The 24,149-nt window shown below is 31.6% G+C and overlaps 1 protein-coding gene across 3 annotated transcripts in view; it reads left to right on the forward strand.

The window, feature by feature from the left end:
* Positions 1–21,330, forward strand: part of LOC123296783 — a 34,582-nt gene extending 13,252 nt beyond the window's left edge. For 2 of the 3 annotated variants that reach the window (XM_044878435.1, XM_044878434.1), the window contains 12 exons: positions 5,201–5,492; positions 6,478–6,723; positions 7,848–8,070; positions 10,004–10,075; positions 13,156–13,477; positions 14,084–14,398; positions 14,932–15,717; positions 16,097–16,577; positions 17,294–18,028; positions 19,414–19,558; positions 19,918–20,198; positions 20,799–21,330. In XM_044878435.1, coding sequence (XP_044734370.1) covers positions 5,282–5,492; positions 6,478–6,723; positions 7,848–8,070; positions 10,004–10,075; positions 13,156–13,477; positions 14,084–14,398; positions 14,932–15,717; positions 16,097–16,577; positions 17,294–18,028; positions 19,414–19,558; positions 19,918–20,198; positions 20,799–21,109 — 4,128 coding nt within the window. In that variant the 5' untranslated portion in view covers positions 5,201–5,281 and the 3' untranslated portion in view covers positions 21,110–21,330. The remainder of the gene's footprint in view (positions 1–5,200; positions 5,493–6,477; positions 6,724–7,847; positions 8,071–10,003; positions 10,076–13,155; positions 13,478–14,083; positions 14,399–14,931; positions 15,718–16,096; positions 16,578–17,293; positions 18,029–19,413; positions 19,559–19,917; positions 20,199–20,798) is intronic. The other variant, XM_044878436.1, reaches the window with a different exon arrangement.
* Positions 21,331–24,149: the final 2,819 nt, after the last annotated feature.

Below are 24,149 nucleotides of genomic sequence, written 5' to 3' on the forward strand. Positions count from 1 at the left end.
GTGAGAAATGTACTATGCGAAGATGTAAATTAAACAATCAGTATAAAACAATTATATTTTGTGCGATGATTCATGCATCATGCATCCATCCATCGATCGCATCGTTTACTACAAGCTAACAACTAACAAGCATTCATGTTTCACATCATTGAACACATGGCTTTTATTGTGACCATGCTTTTTATTTAAATCTTCCCTGAAAATATAGACTTATGCACTGTATCGAAGGTGTCGAAGGAACCGAAAAAAACCACCTGTTGTTCATAACAACGTCAACAGTTTTTAGACATCCACGTGATATACACTTCCGTATGATTATAGACTAAGAGCCCATGTTAAATTTTTCGAGTGAAATGACCCATCAAGAATCATGTTAAAAAAGATGCTCCTATATGTAACAAGTGAAATTTACAAAATTTAAAAAACCCCCGACAAATGCGATTTATTCCTTGAAACTGATTTTTGGAAACTTTGCTATAAAATGTTTTCAATCGAGTCGGTTCAACCATTTAGGGGCAACGATGCCGCTGACAAACACATAGACGCACAGTGAACACTTGAAACTTATAACACTCCTTCTTAAATCAATATCAAAGTGATGGCCAAGGACATCAGATGAGATGAAAAAGATACTTTTCATCTCAAAGAAAAAAGAAAGAGAGCTATCATTTTTTGGGACAAATTTTTGGAAATATTTTAATTGAAATTGAAATATTTAAGTTGACTTTTCAAGTTGTTCTTTTGAATTGTTTTAAATTACCTAATTATTTTACCATTTCCCTTTTCGAAATGAATTGAACCAGGTTTATTTGACCATTCAATTCCATAGTATTATTTATATGTCTTGCCTTTTCCAAACTGAATCGATTTTGAAGATCATCGCCAAGTTTTTAGTTTTTTCGGGTACCTAAGCTCGCACATGAAATATAACTAAGAACACTCTCCATTAAATGGCCTTTCGAATGTAACCAAAAAAATTAAAATCGGTTCATCCGTTTACGCGCTACGATACCACAGACATACACACATAGCGGTCAAACTTATGACATCGCTTCTTTTAGTCCAAGTTCAGTATGGGAAGTTTAAAAAAATTTTTGATCTGCCGTCAATTTCCGAAGTCTTACCTGATTTATTTTTGTACGCCGTTTATGTAATTCGTACATATTTGTACGGCGTTGACACGGGTGTGACATTCATATTCTCTTCTGTAATCGCTTGTACCGCGCAAAACTGACGCCATGGTGCTTAAACTTACTTTTACATATAGGAACATCTTTTTCAACAAAATTCCTGGTGGGTCATTTCACCAAAAAATTTTTAGTATAATCAGTAAATACTAGAGTTTGGGATTAATAAAGTTGTCCATCCCTGATAAGCAGTTTTGTTTGAAAATATTTCAAGGTTTTGAGCGAAAAACACAAAAATTCCGTTTTAATAAAAAGAGTTTAACAGTAAGAAATATTAAATGATGGGAAAACATGACTTTAGTGAAGAAGTTGTACTACATACAAATTTTTTTTTTATACCATGTATATATGAAATATACACAGTATATTAAGTTTAGTCCCAAGTTTGTAACGCTTAAAAATATTGATGCTACGAAAAAAATTTTGGTATAAGTGTTCATAGAATCATCTAATTAGTCCAATTCCGGTTGTCTGTCTGTCTGTCCGTCTGTCATCACGATTACTCAAAAATGAAAAAAGATATCAAGCTGCTGGGTACGTAAAAAGTGAGGTCAAATTCGTAAATGAGCAACATAGGTCAATTGAGTCTTGGGTCCGTAGGACCCATCTTGTAAACCGTTAGAGATAGAACAAAAGTTTAAATGTAAAAAATGTTTCTTATAAAAAAATAAACAGCTTTTGTTTGAAACATTTTTTCGTTAACATCACTGTTTACCCGTGAGAGCGCAAATTATGAGCAAATTGTATAGTATGTATTAATATGGAAATATCAGTTATATATGTATGAAATGTATGTATGCGTAATGTGACAGAGTAGTCAACACTGTCTATACATAGTGTTTCAACAATTAACTCAATCAATTTTTTGTTTTCACTTGTTTGTTATTAAAAATATTAAATTACTAAACTTTATCATAATTAGTTCACAAGATGTTGGTTGCCTTAATTGTGACTTTTTAATTTTTAAATTATTTTATTTTATATGCAGAAAAAAAAGTTACTAGAAGTTACCCGCCCGCTTCGGTGGACAATTTTAACTTTAACAAGTGAAATTTTTTGGGTACGGAACCTTAACTCACACTTGAAAAGTATCTTAGAACACTCTTCATTAAATTGCCTTTTTCCTTAGAGCCATCGCCTACTTTTTAGTTGTACCGGGTAGGGAACCCTAAACTCGTACTTGAAACATAGTTAAAAACACTCCGCATTAAATTAACTTTCAAACGAAACAAAAAAATCCAAAACGATTTATCCGTCTAGGTGCTACGATGCCACAGACAGATACACAGACACACATATATCCTTCACTTTCCTTGCCCTCACTTATCCCTCGTTTTTTCTCTCAAATTTTGAAATGAATTTCTCTTGGCTTTCTCAAACTTTGAAGTGGCAGCCCACCATACATAAATAATCCTTCCGTCGATCGGAGGGCCCTGGGTAAGTGCTAAGCGTGTCTAGTGGAAAGGATGGGTCTGATTTGGTTAGAGGTTTAAGCGTGAAAACGTAACAGCAGACAGACAGAGTAATTTTCTCATTTATAATATTTATGTGTGTATCCTTGAATAATTATAGTACAAATGTTTTTGTCCGGTTACTAAGTCTGTTACTATTGCATCATTAGCATCAAGATGTATTCTAATGCAAATCACATATTTTTAAATGAATCCATTAGAGCAGCTTTTTTCAGATGATATTATAGACAGACTGACTGAGTTAGGCGGATATAAGTATCTGTACAATGCCAAAGGTTACACTTACAAAATTATTATTGCAGATTAGATACCTTTTTTGTATGAAGATGGTACCCCCGCAATAAAAATAACAATCAAATTAATATTCTGATAATATTAAACGAAGTTAAAATCTTAATAAATTATTGAAAACAAAAAAACCCGTTGTGCCCGACTAATTTAGGATGTATGAGCAGAGTAGTGGGGACACAAAATTTAAAAAAATATATATTTTCAATTTTGATGGTGAATTATGGTATAACTGGACAATACAAGACGAAAAATAAGAATAAAAATTTTCGATGTCTGGAGTAATTGTCAAAATATCGAAAATTGAAAATTTTGTTTAATTATATAACTTTTGATATTTCGAAAATCAAGGCAGATATCGTAAAATTGTAATTTTATTTTTCATCTACATTCATGGCGTTATAACAAAATTCATCATCAAAGTTGAAAATAAGGTACAAATAATTTCAACCCTAAATATAAAATTGTCTTGGTGCTCGTATTATCTTATGTCTGACATCGACGATGCTTGTGTGAATAACAAAAATACAACATAGTTTCCATGGACGCGACATATATAAAAATTGGTAGTTTTGGATACCATGAAAATAACAAATCAATTCTCTACGGACAGTCATTGTGAATGGACGCTTACAGTACAGTGCTAAAAGTAGTTGTTGAATTATTGTTAAATAAATTAATTTTGAATATATTTAAAAATCAAAATTTTAAATTGATTTTGCGTGGAACAATTAATATACCTTTGTATTAAAAATTAAAATGTAGAAAAGTTTTCGAAGAATTCACCTAGTGGTGTTTTATTGTATCGAACCTAAGCAGAGTAGAACATTACAATATTTTATAAAATTTTACTCATATATTATGTTCTTAATATTTACGTGGTAACATCTATTTGGACAAAATGTAACTCATTTAATTACGAGTATACTACCTTACAATACTTTAATTTCGAACGTACTACCTTAAGTAATGTAAAATCAATAGTCATAAGTTTAACAACTTAAAAATAGTGAAAATGCAACTTAAGAATAAGAACAAGTACACTATGTGCGGTTACCATGTCCAAATTATCAATTTACAGTTGGTATTTTATAGTGTTAGGGTGTATCAACTCAAAGGTTTAGACTAGGGCCAAGCAGAGAAGTTATTCATAATTTCAATTGCGCTGAAACGACTGTCAAATGCATGACCCCATATCAATTTTGTAAATAATACGGAACCCTTAGTTTGACAGTCAAACTTTCACTTTTCGAATTTTTGCACTTAATCAAAGATATCAATGAACTCATTAGCTATAATTAGTCGTAAATAAAAAGTCTGACACTAATAAACCTATCAGTATGTTTTAATTTGAAAAATTTGGCAATAACTCTTTTTTTATAATGGGCGATAATTTTTTGTAAAATGAATTTGCGTCACAATTTATAAAAACATTTAAAATTATTCCATTCAAACTTTTATCGCCGTTTTGCATTAAAATTTCGGACTGAAACTAAAATCATATCGATAAATTGCTTTTTTCAGGTTTCGACTACTAAAATTTCGGACTTCTAAATAAAAATTTGGGTACAATTTCGGTTGGATTAAAAAAATTTTCTGGTTCGATTACAATAATTTCTATTTTTTGTTTTTTACAAAAACTGGAATAGATGTTTAAAAGAATGCCCAAAATTTCTCAAGTCATGAAATTCAAATAAAAAAGTAACAGAATTTGTATACGAAATAATATACTTAAATAGAGTGTTTTTCTAACGAGATAAATGTTAAATAATTCGAAAAAAAAATCTTATAGAAATTTTATCGATCAAGAATTGTTACGCTCAAATAGTGCCATCTTATGGTAACTTTAATTAAACTATAACTTTCAGGCATATCGAACATATATCAGATTGACATCCTGTAAACATGTGTGGCAGTGATTTTTGCCAAAACTTTTCTTCAGTTTTTTTATTTATTTATAAATGACTTAAAATATCAATTAGTTTAGATCCTCAATTTGGAAACCAACTTTCTTGCAACTTTCTTGAAGTACTCACTTCGTGACCATGGAGGAATTTTAAAAAATGCCCAAAATGTTAATTCTGTAATTACTGCCAGGCAAGTTAATACAAAAATTGCTTTTTTGATATTTTGTACATATTTAGTACTACTTAGACCTGAGGGGGTTCATTTTGGTCGCTAACCCCTTCAATTGTAAGCGGCGTAAAAATGTTTGGACATCATTATTAACTTTTCTCCATTTTCGTTTTGCAGGTGGAATTATCGACACGTCATTATTAATGCATGAAAGATGATTACTTCTTAAAAATAAAAACAAAATTTTGGGCAACGTAAATGAGTAGGCCCAATTACGGGCCTTACATGCGGCCCATATCAAATCAACCAACACACAATCGAACTGATTCCGGTAATTCAATTGGCAGCGATTATGAACCACCAAAATATCAAAATGAAAACGGTAACGGTGGATATCAACGGACTGCTTCAACGACAAGCAATCGGTGGGCAAAAGGGGATGATGCTAATTCGAATGCAGAGAATCAAGGTAACAAAATTGATGAAAAATAATTTCATACACTATTTTGTTATAGCTCAAAATTTTGACTAATGACACGATTTTGCTCTATTTTCATTGTTGATTACGCTTAGAACAAAATCTAAAGTATCTTTTAATTTCAAGAGTTTTCCAAAATTTGTTAAAATATTGACGAATATTGACTTTAATGACGTTAAAAATCGTTCACTGTAAATTTTTGTTAAATACAGATTGTTTTTTTAAGTTGACATATGCTTGAAATTCGATAAATAAATTTAATCGAGGAAAATGCTTCAAACGAAAAATGTTGGTTTCAAAGGCACACATCTTATGCCGGCATCGAAAACTATCTAAGTTTTCAGATTCGATTAAAGCTCACTCTGTTTCATAACTGAAAAACATTAGATGAACGCTTTAAATTAGAAAGTGGTTCTTTATAAATACGCAAACATTGTTTGTTTGAAACAGTTTTTTGTAAACCGAATAGTTTAGACAATAATTGACGGAAAAAATCTAGCTTTTTGTGCGTTTGTTCATTCAATTTGAACAAAAATGGTCTTTATAAAAAAACAAACCACTTTTATTGGATTTATTGAAAATTTTTTTTCGGTGAGTGTCGATTTCGCAGAAACAATTATACGAAATAACAATTTTGATACGAGAAAACAACTTTGGGTAAAACTTTTTAGTCCGTTTTTGCCTAAACTGTACGGTTTGCGAAAAAATGTTTCGAACAAAAAATGTTACTTTTTTAATAAAAAACTTTCTAGCTTAAAGTTTTCATCAATATTTTTTGCTTGAAGCATTTTTATCGATAAAACTTATTTTTCGAATTTCAAAAATATGCCAACTTAAAAAAAGCACTCTATATATGTCTCTCTTTACGTTTGGATCAAAACTCACAAAATAATAATACATGTATTTGATACCGTTTTTCAAACGGTTATTATCAATTCGAAAATTAATCCAAAACTATTTTTATTTTATTTTTTAGCTTATCAAAAATCTGAAATGAAATCAGATGCTCAACAAGCGATACGTCCAACTAGTTTGTATGGAACAACATGTAATCGACCAGAATTGGGTTTATATCCCCCTGATTCTGGTCTAACACCAGAACGCGAACCAATTAAATTTGATATAAATTTGGTTGGTGCTCCGGCTGAAGTTGAACAACTCATTAATAATATTAAACATGTAGCGGAATCATTTCTATATCATTGGCGAACTTTTCCAATTGGTAAGACAATTTCTAGTTTTTATTTGACTGTCTTAGAAAATGATAGGTTCGTCCGTTTCTTTGGTTAACTTCCCAGTGTAGGAAGTTATTGTAATGGGTCCGATTTTCGAAATCGAAATTTTCATGATTAGAATAAGCCATTAAGATCAATTTGGACAAGAAAAGATGATATCGACTTCGTTGAGATGTCGATCGAAGCGTATTAACGACAATATGATCCGAAAAGAATTTCCTAACATTCGGTCGAATCGGGCGAATTTTCTATTTAGTATCGATATCGTTTGATATCGTGATTATGCTGGGATATTATTCGTGTGAACCACAAAGGTCGTACCAGACTCTTTCCACGGCTTGCTTGTTGACATGAACCCATTTCTTTTTTTCTTTTTTTTTTTAAATCCGTTCTTGTGGTCTAAGAATTTGGATTCTAATAAATGTGTATTAACTGATTCCGATTTAATCAAAGACACTGTTATGAGAGCACTACCGGAATCAGGGTTATTAAGTAAAGGGGGAGGAGGGGTAGTCAAATGATGGAAATAGAAAAAGATCTCGAAAATTATTTGAATAAAAGGAATAATTACCCAAGATAATGATTTTTATCCAAATTGAAAAGAAAATATTTGTTATCTGTACGATTTTACTGGAATCAATTTTGTATGATAAGTATGATAATGAGACTATAAAGTTATTTTCGATTTCTTCAAAGAGATAAAAAGAATTGCAAAAAATCGATAAAAAGTTTTCTTACCCCCTTCCATAAAACGCTGTATATATAGTATTTTTGACCCAAAAAATACAAAAATCGTATTCATTTGATGATGAGAAGAGAAAGAAAATACCAAAAAGTCATATGAAGCTAGATTTCTCGAATTGATTTTAAGCGAAATCTTATAGACTGTCTAACGGTAAAATATATGGGATTTTCATAATTTTTAAATCCTTAATACCTAAAACAAATTTTATGGAAATGAGGAATCAAGCTCTCCGAATGAAAGAAGCTGTAATCAGATTTAAATGAAGGTAACTGGAAGGGAAAATGTAGACTTGAGTCATTTTGTCTCCGTGTTTCCATTCCAGGGTTAAAAATCCCAATCCCTAATTGTGTTTTTAATTTTGTTTAGTGCTTCCTACTCCTGTATCTGTAACGCAACCTAATCGTGATCAATGCAGATCTGATTTAACATGTGGCTCCCCACATTCACTTAGCCGTCGACATCGTGGACCTAATCTACGTGATTTATTCGTTGCACCGTCATTCGATGAATTAGATGCAGTCGCTGTGGACTCCAAAGGTGAACCACGTCGATTGAGTGGAAAACAACTCGAAAGTTGTCGAGAAAGAGGGTATGCCATTCTATCATTTTGTAATTTTTTATATAAATTATACGATATTGATTAGTTTCGTTTCGAAATTAACTATCGCTAGCGTTTTTGTGTGTATACAAAATTTAGATTAGTATTTTCGAAACATAGGTTTTCTAGAAATTACAATTTTTTTTCATTAGATTTCACAAGCTAGTTTTACATCAAAATCCTTTTCGTATGGGATGGTTTGGAAATTTAAGGATTTGTTTCAAGAACAGAAAATTTCACCCACAAATCTTATTTAATTTGCTTCAGCTAATTCTTAGCGAAATTTACAAATAATTTTGCTGTAGAATAGAACAAAAAAAAAATAGCATGGCATTTCAAATTGCGCAAAATACTTTTATAATTTTTCAAAATTTTTTGTTTGGGTACTACAAATTTATTTAGATAGCAGATACTTCAAGCAAATATAGACTTTTGGGTACTTAAATTCTGAAACGAACATTTTTCTCAACGTGTAGTTGTAAATTTTCTAAGTTTTAAAAAGGATTTTCGAGACCCGTACTCTCACAACATCTGGCAAATTACACATATTCGGGTTGGGTCATTTTAATATATAATGGCAATAGCTCGTTTTGTAGTTAACCAATAAAAAAATAACTTAAACAAAAGTTGAAGAGTTTGATGGGGGACGGTCACTTTGGATTCTCAGCGGTAAGAGATAGAATAACACTTTAAATTAGAAAGTCCATACTTTAAAAAACGATCATTTTTTATTCAAAAATTTTTTTAAAAAACGTCAGCTTTCGGAGGAAAAGTGACTTAAAAATATGTAATTATTGCATTTAATCGAAAGAAAACGCGCTAACTACGGAAAAATTTTAACCAAGGGCAAGGGTTATTTTTTGCGTCAACGCAATCAAACTGTGAGAAAAACTAATAATATTGTTGCTTAGGTTAGGTTAGGGTGGCTGTCTTGGATTGGGACGCGCTTAGACCACAGAGTCCGTTGTGATATCGGAAAGGGATGTCAAAGAAAGACTGGTTCAAGTGAGCTGGATAATGACAGAGAAGAAGAGGCAACGTTTCTTCCTCAGGCGCTTAGCGTGCCTGTCACCCAGCCAGTGTCCTGTAATAGCCGCAACAATTTTTACTAATAGAAGCTCTTGAAAGCGATATAAGATCTTCGGATCGCCTACGATTGTACTCTACCACAATTAGCCTTTTTTTAGATATCCTTTTTGAGGAGCAACTTTCAGCTTGCAAACGAAATTCCTGGATGTTTATTGATACTTATGTCCGGCAGCATTATGTCATTTCTAGAAGCTCGCTAGCTTCACAATTTCCTGAAATGTTCCGGTAGCCATACCAGGCTTACATTCATTTGTTCTGCCAGAAAATGGAACTAAATTTAAACGACTAGGCTAGGCAATCAGTTAAACGTTATCGATTCAAATCATTTGCCTAAATGTTTGATTGAATGATTGAGTACATATTCAGGCGGATATTGAACGAAGTCGTTTAGTAAAATGGCTAGACTATTTTTTTAACGATTAATTAAGCTGGTTGGCTGTGACATATACACTGTACCATGCAGACCTAGAGATTTTAAACAATAAAGCTTTTGTTCATTGGAGTGATTTTTTTAAAATCATTTTGATTTTAGGATTGAAAATATTTTTTAAAACCCAAAAACCTACAACTTTAGGTTAAGAAACTGCTCGTTTCAGAAATTATAGAAAATACATTAATCGTCAATTGCTTATTTGCTTGGATTAAGGATAAGAATAACTTTTGATTGTAAAAAATATTGAATTAGCCGAATTACAAAATAATTGACTTGTCTATTGGCTAAAATTCCCTCCAAACATTTATCAGTAGTTTTGTTGAAATTAAAGTCTTTGATGTTTGTGCCAAAATTTAAAAAAAAATAAAGTCTCATGGTTATCGTATTTTGATTTTTATAAAGCTTACACAAGGATAAGTATGGAAAACCGAAGAAGTTAAATTATGATCAATTGGAAAGCATACGGATGTGGGGGTATGTTTTTTGTTTTGTTTGTTGATTGGTTCAGTTGACGTGTAAAAATTGTTTATTTTTGTGGACAAACCAAAACTCTCATACAGGTTATCTTAAAAATCTTTTTTTTTTCATTAGCTGTTGAATTCCACAAAAGAATCCATAATTCCATATAATTTGGTTTTTTTTTGGAATACTCCCTGCTTATGGATAAAAAATAGATCATTTTATGACTTGATGTTAACCGTTTTTATTTTTCTATTTTGCTTTTGCTTCAAAAGTCAATCATTTTATTGTCTTTGTCTTTTTTTTAATTAAATGAATTAATTTGATTTCGTCCATAATTTTAAAAATTAACAAGATTGTTGTATATCAAAATTTTCCATGCAGCAAATTCTGTTGTATATAATTTTATTTTGGTTGCTTTTTGCTTTTTTTCGAAAATCAACAAAGGATTTTGGGTAGAATATATTATTTCTTTTTAAGTGTGGGAGAAAAATCACCATTTTTAGAATTTATAGTTATTTATGTTTTTCAATTTGCTTTTGTTTCGCCATCACTTCTAGATTTTTCGCTTTATTTTTGCCACACAAACGTATCTTCGTAAAATTTTAAAATTTTCTCTAATAATCCAGTAAACTTAGTACCGGGTAGTTTGTATCAAATCCGGTAGCTCTAATTTTTTGCAGATTTGTTTATGATGTTGTTCCAATAAATAGTTCAAGTCTGTGATTTAAGCGCCAGAATATTGCAAAAAATTAGGAAGTTCGAAAAAATAATAAACTTTTAAAAGCTTTATCTCGTAAATTATTGGGTCTACATAAATTATTCTAGTCCCATATTGTAGTAAATTTAGTCTACTTTCAAAACGTTCTGAAAAGAGGATAAAAAACTAGTCCTTTAGGATTATAACAAAAAATTTGAAATTTTCGTTAAAGTTTTTGACAAAGTTGCGTTCAGGGTCACAAACTTGGTTTATTCATTGGACCAACATTATAAACAAGTATGCAAAAAATCAGAACAATAATAAGAAGTTGGACTGGACTATAATAACTGTTTTTTGTTATTCATTAGGATCAATTTTCGTCTGATTTCAATAAATTTTATTTAAAATATAAGTTCTTCTAGACCGTGGGACAGAAAGATTGCTTTGTTAAATGAGTGAATTTGTTTCGTGAGTGACTCTCTTTAACGAGTCCTTCAAACTTTCTCTCTACGACATTTTTCGAAAGTGTTGTGTTTTCAGATGAGCATGATAACGTCATATTTAAGCTATCGGTCTGAAAAAACGCAGAAGGAAATCTGTCGGACCCTAAGACCACTTGATAACTTTAATAATATTAAACATTAAAATATTTTGTCCGACAAAATACTGCATCTGCGGGGGCTTGTCTATCACCTCGGACATGCTGAATTGTTTAATAATTATTAATATTATCAAGTGGTCATAGTGTCCGACAAATTCCCTGCTGCGTTTTTCCATACCGATAGCTGAAATATGACGTTATCATGACCATTTGTAAAAAACGCGTAAAGAGAAAGTTTGGTAGACTCGCCAAATGGAAGCCACTCACAAAGTTTCAAGTATATATTAATAATCACTTAACAAAGCAACCTTTTTGTCCCGAGGTCTATTAGTCTTAATGATATTACTTTATTATTAATTCATTTAGAATAAATCATTTCTACAAATTTTGGTTTAAGTTATAGACCTACTGTGCGATTTTAAAAACGCTGTAAAACAAAAATCTATCAATTTTTTTAAATCTATTTTCTACCATCTTGAAATAAATTTAAAAAAATTTATGAAAATAACAAATTTTATTTTCAAGTATCATAAATTGTCTTTTTAACAACTTAAGTTGTCAAATTACATAAAACAATATTCAAGAAAATTAACTAAATGAGTTTTAAAAAAATTCAGTTAGGTGACGCTCATTCAGTTGTACGAAATTAGGTCGCCTGGAAGATTGTCGTGAATTTATCACATTTCCCGAGATTTCATAATCTATTGAAGATTCCATGCGTTTAGTGCTTTAATTTCTGGTGGTCAGTTATCCCGCCTAAAACTGAACCTTCTTTAAAGTATTCGGAATCCTGGAATAGAATTTTCTCATTGGTGAAATCTTTTTTGATCGGTCGAGTCTAAAATACGTGGAAAAATTTTTGACTACAATTTGGAGGCTCCATGGAAGTCGAGACTCTGGGCACTTTCTCCAGGATGCATACAAATTCGATAGTCATTATTGCACACATTTACAAGCATACTCGATAGAACACATCGGACTTTGAGCTTTGATGGATAAATGTTTCAGACAGTATATTAAGGAAATCACTTAGTTTTCTATGATTATTTCATGGAAGGATTTAAAGGGTTCAATACTACACATCATTTAAAATGTGCAAGGGGCATCCAGCACATTTAAAATATGTTTTAATATTAAGAGGAAGAATTGGAATCCTGGATACTTCAGGCTCAGGGGACACACAATTTTGAAGTCCTTTGGCAGTAGATTTAAAAATTGAGGGAGGGCACAGTGTCCAATGGGAAAAAAGGGCCTTCCTCTTTTGATGCTCTCCTTTTTAAATAAACTCATATCATAAAATTTAAAATTTAATTTAAGCTTCGTGAAAATACCATCCCCAAATACGAAAAACAAAAAACTGAAGGGGAGACTAACAAAAAATTTGGTTGGACAAACGTGGACAAATCGTTTTCAAACGAATGAAAACTGGATTTTATAAACATTTGCATGTGGGAGTTCTGATCATAAAAATTTTTAATTGTGTCATAACTTTTAATTAGAGGTTGAATAAACCAAAATACTGGGTGGACAAAAAATAATGGACAAATGAATCCAATCACCATTTTATGATAATTCGCATTTAGGAATGCTATTTTCACGGAGCTTAAAATTTACTCAATAATACAATTTATATGTAATTTCATATTTCCTAAAATTTTTATGCATTTTAAGATGATAAAAATATGATTAAGAAAATTCATAGGTTTTTATTTTAGAACATTTTTAAAATCGCACAATTCATTGTCCCACGCTGAATACTAAACTCTAAACAAACTTTTATTTATTTTGAAACAGAGAATTTGAAGTGGACAGTATTAATTTTCCGGGACAAGTACATCGATGGCAGCTTAGTCAATTGTTACAAAAAGGAACAGAACGGAGTCGTGAAACATTATTAAAAGATTTAGCATTGGCATTAAGATTTATCATTGTTACAGCGCGTAATCGTATCTGCTCACATTTCTTTAGTGTTATTCATGCAATACGAGCTTTAGGCTCTGGTTTATTTATATTATTGGATGTGTTAATTGGCCTTCCATCATTGCAAGCACACAATTTAGATGCGAAAATTCGTGAAGAACGATGTCGTTATCTTGTCGCTGAATTAGTATGCCCTGTAAGTATTTTCATCCTTAAATTCTTGAGAGTCATTTCAGAAAGGCTGGAAATTTGAGTGGCGGCTTTTAAGATAATGTCTAACAACTTTTTACTCTGCGAAATTCGGGAAATTATCCTCCAGGTTCGATAACGAATATGCCATTGATTTTACATTTTTTTTATTCAATTTGTCTGCATATCGCCCTCAATGAATATCCATCACGACACGATCTTAAGACATCTTTAAAAAAAAAAATTCCAGCCTACCTGAAATAACTGAAATTCTACGTCTGGACAAATCCAAAAATTTTGCTTTTTTAAACATACAAACTTGTCAAGTTTACATGAATTTGTGTAGCCACATTTAGCCAGAAAATTTGATTGTTTAATTGAGGCGAAAACCGATTAATTCAAATACTTTCGCCAGAAAACTTTTTTGAATTACTGTTTCAGCAGTATTTCAAGAAACAGAAGACACATTTGGAAAGTAGCAAATTTCTATTTCACCAGAAAATAGTACCTACCTAAAGGACTCTCTATTTAAAAAAAAATAACCTCCAACAGCATAGAATTTAACCACTTTCAAATAAAAAATTCATTTACTAATCATTTTTGTTTTGAAAAGTCTGAATATGCAGATAATTTGGATGTATTATGTGATTGGTTACGACGTGAAATGCGTCGGGCAGCTACCGAAAAAATATCATCATCACCAAATGGTAATAATCGAGCCTCTCCAATATGTATCCCATATCGTTATGCTACCGCACAAGGTGGTTTCATCGATTTACGATTAATGGATCGTGATTTAATGCGTAAAGCATTACCAATACTTGTTACAATATTGGAGCGTGAAGCTAGAGGTTGGTTTTTACATTTTCGTGAACGTCTTATTGCTGAACTACGTTCGAAAAAAATGCAGGATCATGAAATTGAACAGGTAAGTGAAATTTATCATAAAAAGAGATTTTACAATTGCTTAAGCAGGGTAAATAAACTGTAGCGGTAATAATTGCTAACATTCATCGACTAATTTATACTGCTACTATACGGTTATGAGCAGGCTAGATTTGGACACAAAGAAAAATTCTAAGAGGAAAATTCATTTACAGTTTTTGAATACAATGTAGCATTTAATACAATGAGTAAGCCGGAAAAAAGTATCGAAAGTGGAAATTGACAGCAACCATTTTAATGAAACTTTTGTAACGTGTTTATAAGATCCCAATGAACATTCAGCTCCAGCGGGGGGCATATGTAGTCCAAATTTTTTTGAAATGCTTATTTTGGTTTAAAATTGCCATCTAGTACGTATTTTTGGTCGCTGAATACGAATTCAATTACACGAATTTTGACACGTATTCCAAAAATTGTGCCGTATTTGACCCGAAATTCCACTTTTTGTACAAAAACGGAAAACTAATAATTTATCGTCCAAACTTTGACCTAGGATTTATACATTTTTTTTTGCAGGAAGTGAATGAAGCAGTTATGCGTGAATATTTACAAAGAGTTTATAGCAGCGTCCTTTCACATCCCGATTTACAAGCACTGGGTGATTCAATTCCACAACTTTTAGTTCAACAAGCTCAATCCGTAGTATTAATGCATCGTGCAGTTGAAGAAGTTCAAAAAAACTTAACTATCACACTAAATAACGTAGAAGAACGTTTAGCCGATCGTCATCCTGTCATGTCTCGTGTATCTCCATGGCTTCGTGCCCAATTACGGAACGCTCAACAAAAATATGCGATCGAACATCAATGGAGCGCCCATGAACATGCAATCGAGCTATGTAACTCTCAACGCTTACATCAAACCGTGTATTTCTTAAATCGAGATCTATCATTTATGCGAGAGCGTGAACCTGCATTGTTGCGGGAGCTAAGCAAAGTTCGTATTGCAACACGCACATATACATGGGCCACACAAATATGGTGTCCGAGTGGATGGAAAGTACGAAGATGTTTTCAGGGAGAAACACAAATTATACCAACGGTGTTGAGTAATCAACCGACGAGTATAACGACACCCAGATCCGATCCTAGTCAACCGATATTTCTTGTTGAGAAAGAGCAAACACGCACGACTACCTGCCGATGGCCGTTATGGCGATGGGTGAATTATACTCAACGTACATGGGCTTGGAGCTTAAATGCTATGTTTTTATTGGGTATTGTTGTTCCATGGTGTAGTCCTGTAGGATTACGTGCTTTATTCTATATACAACCGTTCATGCCAGATTTAGAACTTTCACAAGTATGTTGTTGCTCCATTTTTAGTAATGATGAATAAATTTAATTTTGATCAAGTCTCCAGGATTCGTCGCCTATGTCGTTAAGATATATGTTTTTTTTAATGCGATTGCAGATACTTAAATTTGAAAAACATGATCCAAATTTAGAGGGATTACATACCTCATGTGCCAAATTGAATAAAATTTGCGTATAATTTAGCAAAAGTACATTTTTTTTTGATTTTAATGACGTCATAGAGTTCAAAAATCAACTTTGTGGTTAAATTTGAAAAATATGTTGCTAATTTAAATTATACGACTAATCAAAATTAAATTTATACTGATATTTTCCATCGAAAATTTCAACATTAACGCATAATTTTTTGTTTGTTGATAAAACAGGTAAATGGTACATTATTCCCACGAAAAAGTTCGCTAACACCAACATTATGTTCACGATTAGTTTCTTTATGGCGACATATATCAAAATCACGTACATACTTCGAAACAAAACCGGATACTGGTTTCATTGGTAAAGGTTTCACACGACATATGAATCGTTTTTGGAATTATATAATCAAAGGATTATTAGGAACATTTGTGATTGTATTCTTCTTCCCATTAATATGTATCATTATTAGTTTGTGTAGTATTGTCGTTACAATTACAACATTTATGTGGATGCCAGTCGTTACTTTGTTATTGCATATATTTATGGGATTGGTTTATGATTTTGATAGTCCAGCACCAGAACGAAATCGTTATTTTGTTGTATTTGAAGCGATTATATGGAATATATTGATACAAGGTCTTATACAACCATGTGCAGCGTTATTGGTTGCTATTCTATTTTGTCCACTTCTTAGTTTAATTATTTTAACGTGTAAGTATACTTTTTTTTTGCTGTACTTGTTAAAAAATTAGCCTATCCAATATTTCAAAATTTTGATTTTCCTAATAAATTATTATTATTTATTCTCACAAAAACGCTGTCAGCCATTTTGGTGACATTATTAGTAAAAACAACATTCGTGTATGTAATTATTATATGTATAAAGTTGAATATTATGTATATTATAAAGTTATATGTATAAGTAAAGTGATATACAGAATAAAAATTACGCCTTTTAATTTTAATATAATAAAACAATAATATGCCTTTATGACTCATAGTCATAATATTTAAGTATATTTCTACATAAATTTTAATTTTTATCAAATTTCATAATTTATTTTTCATTACCGAATGCATCCTATTTTTATTTTGATTAACTTCAAATCTTCAATGGATCCTTTTGTGGTCTTTCTTTTTTGGAGACCATTGGGATTAATTTACCTATCTTTTGTGTAGATTGTAGTTGTGATTTAATATGAATTTTAATTTTTCTAAAGTTGAGCAACCACGATCGATATAAAATTTGAAACGCAGTGAACGTGAAATTACACGTTCCTGCGTGTTACATTAGAAATTATTTTAGGAACACCTAAATTAAAATTAAAGGGGAGGGGGAGGTCTCTATGCATATATTAAATAGTATAACTCATAAGTCGAATCCTAAAACGAATATTTTTATTTATTTATTGGTTCTTATTTTTCAGGTGGTGTTGTAAGATATTGGTTCCGATTATGCTGGGATTCCATACTATTCCATGCAATTATCAAAAAACGTGGTCGTATACCAGCCAGTGATAGTTTTGTCGTACGTCGTATAGCCGGTCCGGGATTAGCTTCCAATTACTTCTTTCAAATACGTCCAGAACAAGCTTTAGCTGCATTCGAATCAAAAATGGAATTAGAAAAACTAGCAATATATCAACGTATCACCGAAAATACAATCTTACAACCGCAAAAAGATTTTGCACAGTTTATCGAAGGTTGTTTTGGCCCATTCTCAGCACAATTAGCAAAAACTGGTCCGTATCGTGTCCTCGAAAAGGAATGTCAAGAGTTAATTGGGAGCTTACATGAAAAACTTGAACGACGTCGACGTGATTTACATACGGGTTTGAGTGTTGCTGTTCGATGTAAGATTAAATTAAGTACACAAGATTTAAAAGTTTCCATACAACAGGCCGCACTCATGTTGGAACGCTTTTATCCGGCGAATATTTTTTCACATATGTTAATGTTAAATCAAACAGAAGAAGAGTTTTGGGATAGTCGTGGATTATCGCATGGTGATTGGGCTGGTTTAGCGGGACTTTTGTATGCAGATATATTTAGTTTAGATTTTTTAACACCACTTGACGAAACACAAACTAGTTTTAAATTGGAACCGGATAGTAGTGTGGATCTATCACGCTATACCGATTTAGTCCACAGTGCTGAATTAGGTATTTTATGAATTTTTAATCTGATGAAATATTACATCTACGACCAGCCAAAATATTTGGTAATCATTTCAAAAAGGCTGCAAATTTGAGATGCTATTGTTAAATTCATGTCTAAGAATTTAAATTCTATAATTTTCACAGACAGTGATTTCCCTTTCAGAGGGCAGAGAAAATTTTTAATTTCTTGCAAATAGTACCAGATTGGTGATCGATCTGAAACACCAATTGTCAAGAAATGAAATGATAAAAAATGCAAAGTCTCTAAAGTTGAATTCTGGAGACCCGATTCTTCATCAATGTTTTAGGTTAAAGTGACTGTCCTGGGGTGAGATACACTTAGACCATAGCGTCCGTTGTGATACCGAAAAGTGGGTTGTCTCATCCCCGGCCATCTATGAACCATTTCGAGCTGCTTAAGGATAGCAAAAGTGCTTTGACGGCAACGGACTTTAGGTCGGAGAGGTCATCAAAGAAAGACTAGCTCAAGTGAATCCATCTCCTCATGGCAAGAGCTGGACAGTGACAGAGAAGAAGAGATATCATTTTCTCTTCCTCCCGATTGTGACATCTGCTGCAATAATCGCGATACACTGAGAGGCCCAGTCGTTCCGCGTGTCTGCCGCCTAGCCAATGTCCTGTATTAGCCGCAATGATTTTGCTTATAGAGGCCCTTTGAAGCGATATAAGTTCTTACGGGACGCTTACGATTGTGCTCAGGTCATATCTATCTTGTAGTATCACAAGTGGGTTCCTCTCTCCATCTAAGATTGGTCTTTTTTAAGATATCGTTATTCAAGAGCAGCTCTTACACCTTTGTGCCATTTTTAGCAAGCTCGCCGGCTTCACAATTCCTTGGAATGTCCTCGTGTCCCGGTATCCATATCAAATTTACATTCATTTGTACCGCCAGCTCATTTTAGGACGTTTGGCAGTCCTGTGCTGATGATCTGACAATCATGATCAAAACCAGAGATTTTGTAATTAAAATTGATATAGAATATTTAATGTCTTGGAATGTAGTATATCTACATCAATTTTAACTAAAAAATCTCTGGATTTGGTCAGTATTGTCAGATAATTTCGATCGTAAAGCGGTAGATCCAGAAAAATCGTTAGAATCGCATTTATACTAAAAAACTTCTTAATTTGCTAAAAATCTGCTTCAAAATTATTTAAATTATATTTATTATTAAATTAAAAATATACTATTCCCATACAGGCTTCTTGAAAGGCCAAGTGTCTGATGACCCCGGCCATGAAAATTTCTGAAGACCTTTATCACATTTTTTAAAGTTTTCAGTTGTTCTGAAATGATCGTTAAATCCTATGGCTGGTTCCAGATCCAAAACTGCTAGAATATTTTGTAAATATATTTGTCTGTCTAGGTGTTTGTGGTCCTGATCTATTGGGTGCAGTATATGCTCCGCGTGGTAATATTCAAATTCATTCACCATATTTAGAAGTTTCTGCTTTTAACCCACGTAGTAGGTTCACTTCAACCGCAGGAATAAAGAAAAATGAAAAGAAAAAGTAAGTTTTTTACAATTTTGTTTTGTTTAAAATATCCATTCAAATTTTCCTTGAATTTCGTCCAAAAAATATTTTGTTCGGCGTTCGACAAGCAGAGTGTCCCATCACCCAATACCTTGAATTTTTCAATTTTTGAGGTTTCAATCTATCACCCGACATCTTGAAATTTACAATTCGGCGTCCCGTTCTTTCGAGTGTAGTAAATTTCCTAAAAATCCTCCAAATGTTATCTACTAGAACTCTTTTCTCCCAGATAATCTTGAATAGCTTTACTTCTCCAACGAGCTGTACCCGTCTCCTCCTCTCCCGTAACTTCTCCTATTTCATGTATTAAACAATAACATTTGCCTTTTTTTTAGTGATAGCAATACCATGACATCGTTGCGTTCTCGTAAACAGCGGCAAAATAAAAAAACAAAAGAAGAAATTGAAGATGTCGTGTGGGCACCATGGAAGAGTCATATTCCACCATATTCACCGGATAAATTAATTATACCACTTCCGGTACCGCATCCATCACATATTGCAGTTATTGTATATAATCGTGATAGCGAAAATCCAATACCATTGGATACGGATCCATCATGCTTAGAAATACTCAAACGTTTAGAAGAATCTCATGGAATTATTCATTACACAGGTTAGTGATCATTTTTTTAACTTCCGAGTCAATAAAAGGTGTGTTATAAGTTTAACCGCTTTGTGTGTCTGTCTGTCTGTCTGTGGCAACGTAGCGCCTAAACGAATGAACCGATTTTGATTTTTTTTGTTTCGTTTGAAAGATAATTTAATGGAGAATGTTCTTAGCTATGTTTCAAGTGTAAGTTTAGGGTTCCGTACCGGGGAAAAACTAAAAAATAAGTATATTTACTTTATTTAGGTACTGACAACAAGCTCAAATAGTTCTAGCAGTTTTAGATATATAGTTTTTAAAATATTGCAATTTAAATGCAAAAAAAATGTTCGAAAAAAAAAAAAACTAACAAAAAATGTCTTTGTCGTTAAATAACTAGAAAAATAATACATTTACAAAAAAAGTTTAGAGGGCAAAAATTTACCTTTAAAGTTTTTTTTTGTAACTTTTTTATTTTTTGAGTTATTATTTGAAGCGACTATGTAATTCATCTATCAAGGGGTGAACAGTTCAAAATTTGCCCTTGAAGAAAATTCATTTTTGAATACCATGTATGCTATCTTATTAGACATGACAGGAAATTTAGTAAATTATTGATTTTGGCAGGTATTGGAAGGTACCGTGGCGGTGGTGATTGTCCTGAAAGTAGTTATGAATCAACCGTCGATTCACAAAGTTCAACATCGGAGAGTCCTGGTGGTGATGTTGTAACAAGTGCTGAACCCGCTACACCAGACGAACCAGATCCACCAACGTCCTCCGGTGGTTATCAATGGACATTAAGTCAATGGGGACCTGGTGCGCGTAAACGTGTTCCGTCTGGTACAGTGCGTGTTGACTTAGCTAGTCCAGAAGATGTCACATTAGATACAGACAGTAATCAAGTGGTATTCAATCCTTATGGAACAACTGTATAAAAACAAATCAACATCTTAACTATATTTCTAAGTATATTTTCATCTCTTTCTTCTCTCTCTCTATCTCTTTTCTGCTCTTATGGCATGTAGCTAATAACCAATGAATTACAAAATATATTTAAAGACGATACGAGTAATTTAATAAAAACAAAAAAACAAATTATCTCAAATTTATTCTCAAATTAAGTAAGCGATTTTATTTTTTAATTTTTGGCTAAATTTACGAATTTTCAATTTTTTAATCTCGAATATTTATGTGTTTTTAAATTATTTTCATATATATAGGATTTGTTTTCTGTGTTTCATTAAAATTTACGAAAAAAAACGCATCAATTTTTTTAGAAAATTCAGCGATCGAAATCGTTGTATATCAATTACATTCAAGAGGGTGAATCTGCTTCTAGACTTGGGTGGGTCATAACAATAGACTATTTTCGTATACTTTCGATGTCGAAAAAATGGTTGCTATGCACCTCTAGAAAATTATCTCCAAATATGAGATATTAATATTAATAGACAGGTTCTCCTTATAGTTTTCATTTTTATCTCAATCCATTATGAAAAAATACATCTTGCGATTTATTGAACGTCTTAATGAGAAATCTAAAAATTATCAATTTGTATAATATATGGGTATACAACTTTTAATGAGGGTTATTTTCGACATCTAAATAACTTGTGTTTTCTGAAAATTCGCTAATTAAACGCCAAATATTTTCATGAACGACGCATTTTTAATAAAAATTGATTCCCTTTCGTGAATTATTCAGTTATGAAAGACGAAAACAGATCATATTTTATATACGTTCAGTTTTAAAAATAGTGCCATATTACAATGCCGTTATTCGGTTTAAAGCCAGGCATTATATTTAAGAGTCGAATTGCAAGCCTCACAAATATCCAGTCGTTCTGAAATCACTATCAATATAATATACGCCTGGCTCTAGACCGAACTGGTTTTATTAAATTTGAAATTGATTAGAATTGCCGAAAAAAAAGAATGAAAAGGCTGTGACTAGAAGAAAAATTCATTTATTTTACCGAATAATCACAGAGTGTTTATAAGAAAATTACAATCTTTATATTTAGCTGAAATAATTTCTGTTTTTTTATAAATATTTCGAACTTTTCCTATTTTATAGAAGATTTCAAACGAATAATCTAACGATTTTAAAGCCTTTTAAAAAAGTCTAAACATCAATAATATAAAATTGAACGTATATTTATCACTCATGGCCAATTTATTCATTTTTTGAATAGATCTTTCGAATGGGGGCTAAAAAAGGTTGCAGCGTAAAGATCTCAAACTGAAAAGAAACTTAGATTAAATCACAAAAACCAGGTTCAAGTATAATCATGAAACGGTGAATGAATTTAAAAATTGCCAATTCGATATCTACCGTTATCGGGAGATCGTTTGAAATTCAATGAGGAAAATATAAAACATAATAATATGTTTGATCAAATCCTTATGGAATTAAATCTGTTCTGAAACTCTTTTGAAATTCAGGAAAAGAATATGCGAGGAAAAATTTCTCTAAAAAATTCTGAAAACATTAAATTTAATGACAGAAATAGATTTAATATTTCTTCGGAAAGAGTTTCAATCTATGACCAATTTCTCTCATTAAATGATGGTTAATAATTTATTTAATTTCTTCAGATTTTTTCAGAAATAGTTTTACTTCACATATTCTTTTTCTGAATTTCAAAAGAGTTCCAGAACAGATTTATTTCCACAAGAGAATATTATTAATTTGTATGAATTTTTTAGTCAGGAAAAAATTTTGAATAATTATATTAAAAATTGGGAACCATCGAGAAATTAATTAATTTTTATGTGCGATCCCGGTTTAAAAATCTGAAAATTGAATAAATCGGCCCAAATAAATTTCAATTACAATTGTTTTTAAAAATATATTTAGTAACCAAAATCGTTTTTATATATTTTTTATTAAAAAAAAAAAACATGTTTTTAATATTATTTATATAATATTATAAATATTATATAATATATTATATAAATATTGCGATATATAATTGTAAAAAAAAAAAAATTATTATTTATACAAATAAATTATTTATATTAATTTTTAAAATATCTAAATAAAATGTTTTGTTTATACACCAGGATTATTCAATGCGTTTTTTGTATTCAATCATCTTCATCGAGTTCTCATCATCTTCTTACAAAATGGCGTCTGTCATCCAAAGGTTTCGTTCAAAAGGATAATCTATTTTTGTCTTTTGCAAGGGCTTATTTATTAGATATAGAGTCGGCCGTAATATTTAAAAATGTGTACAATTTTCTTAGCCGACGAATTTTCTTCCAGGGGACCTGGCAATTTTTTTAATTTTTAAGTTTAAAATAAATATCTGTTGAAAGTGGTATTCAAATAAGAAGATAATTGAATAATAAATGCAAAAATCAATTTGATAAACACCTAGGGTTGCCATCTCAAAGTTCCAGAAATCGGGAGCTAATGAAATTAACGTAATAATATCACCGAATCATAATATTGTAAGCATGGGCTGGGCGTCGCCAAGGGTGGGCAGGTATGTGCATCTACCCCCTAGAGATTCACAAAAATGGTCCAAACTTTAAAAAAGTAAATTTCTACTGAATTCAAAATTTCAGTTATCGGGTGGGTCTAGCATGAAATTAAAATCAATGAAGCTATCTAGAAATTTTCAACTCACCATCTTTTCTAGTTTTTGAGAAAAAGGGAACTAAATTTTTGCTCTAATTTGGAGCCTCACGGGAAAACAAAATTATTTACGAAAAAATATTTCAAAAAAAGTTGTTTACTTTTTTTATGAAACAATTTTTACATTTAAACTTTTGTTCTTCCTCTTGTTGTTTACTAGTTGTTTCCCATTTATAAACTCAAACACATTTTTTGGGTCTGGAGTACCATATAAAAAAAATTCAGCTCGATATCTCTTTTCGTTTTTGAGTTATCGTGTTGACGGAGAGACAAATGGAAGGGACTAATAAGGTTTATTTTATGAATATCTATATCAAAAATTTTGTAGAATC

The sequence above is a fragment of the Chrysoperla carnea genome, chromosome 3 (assembly GCF_905475395.1).
Source record: "Chrysoperla carnea chromosome 3, inChrCarn1.1, whole genome shotgun sequence".
NCBI classification, from domain to species: Eukaryota; Metazoa; Arthropoda; class Insecta; order Neuroptera; family Chrysopidae; genus Chrysoperla; species Chrysoperla carnea.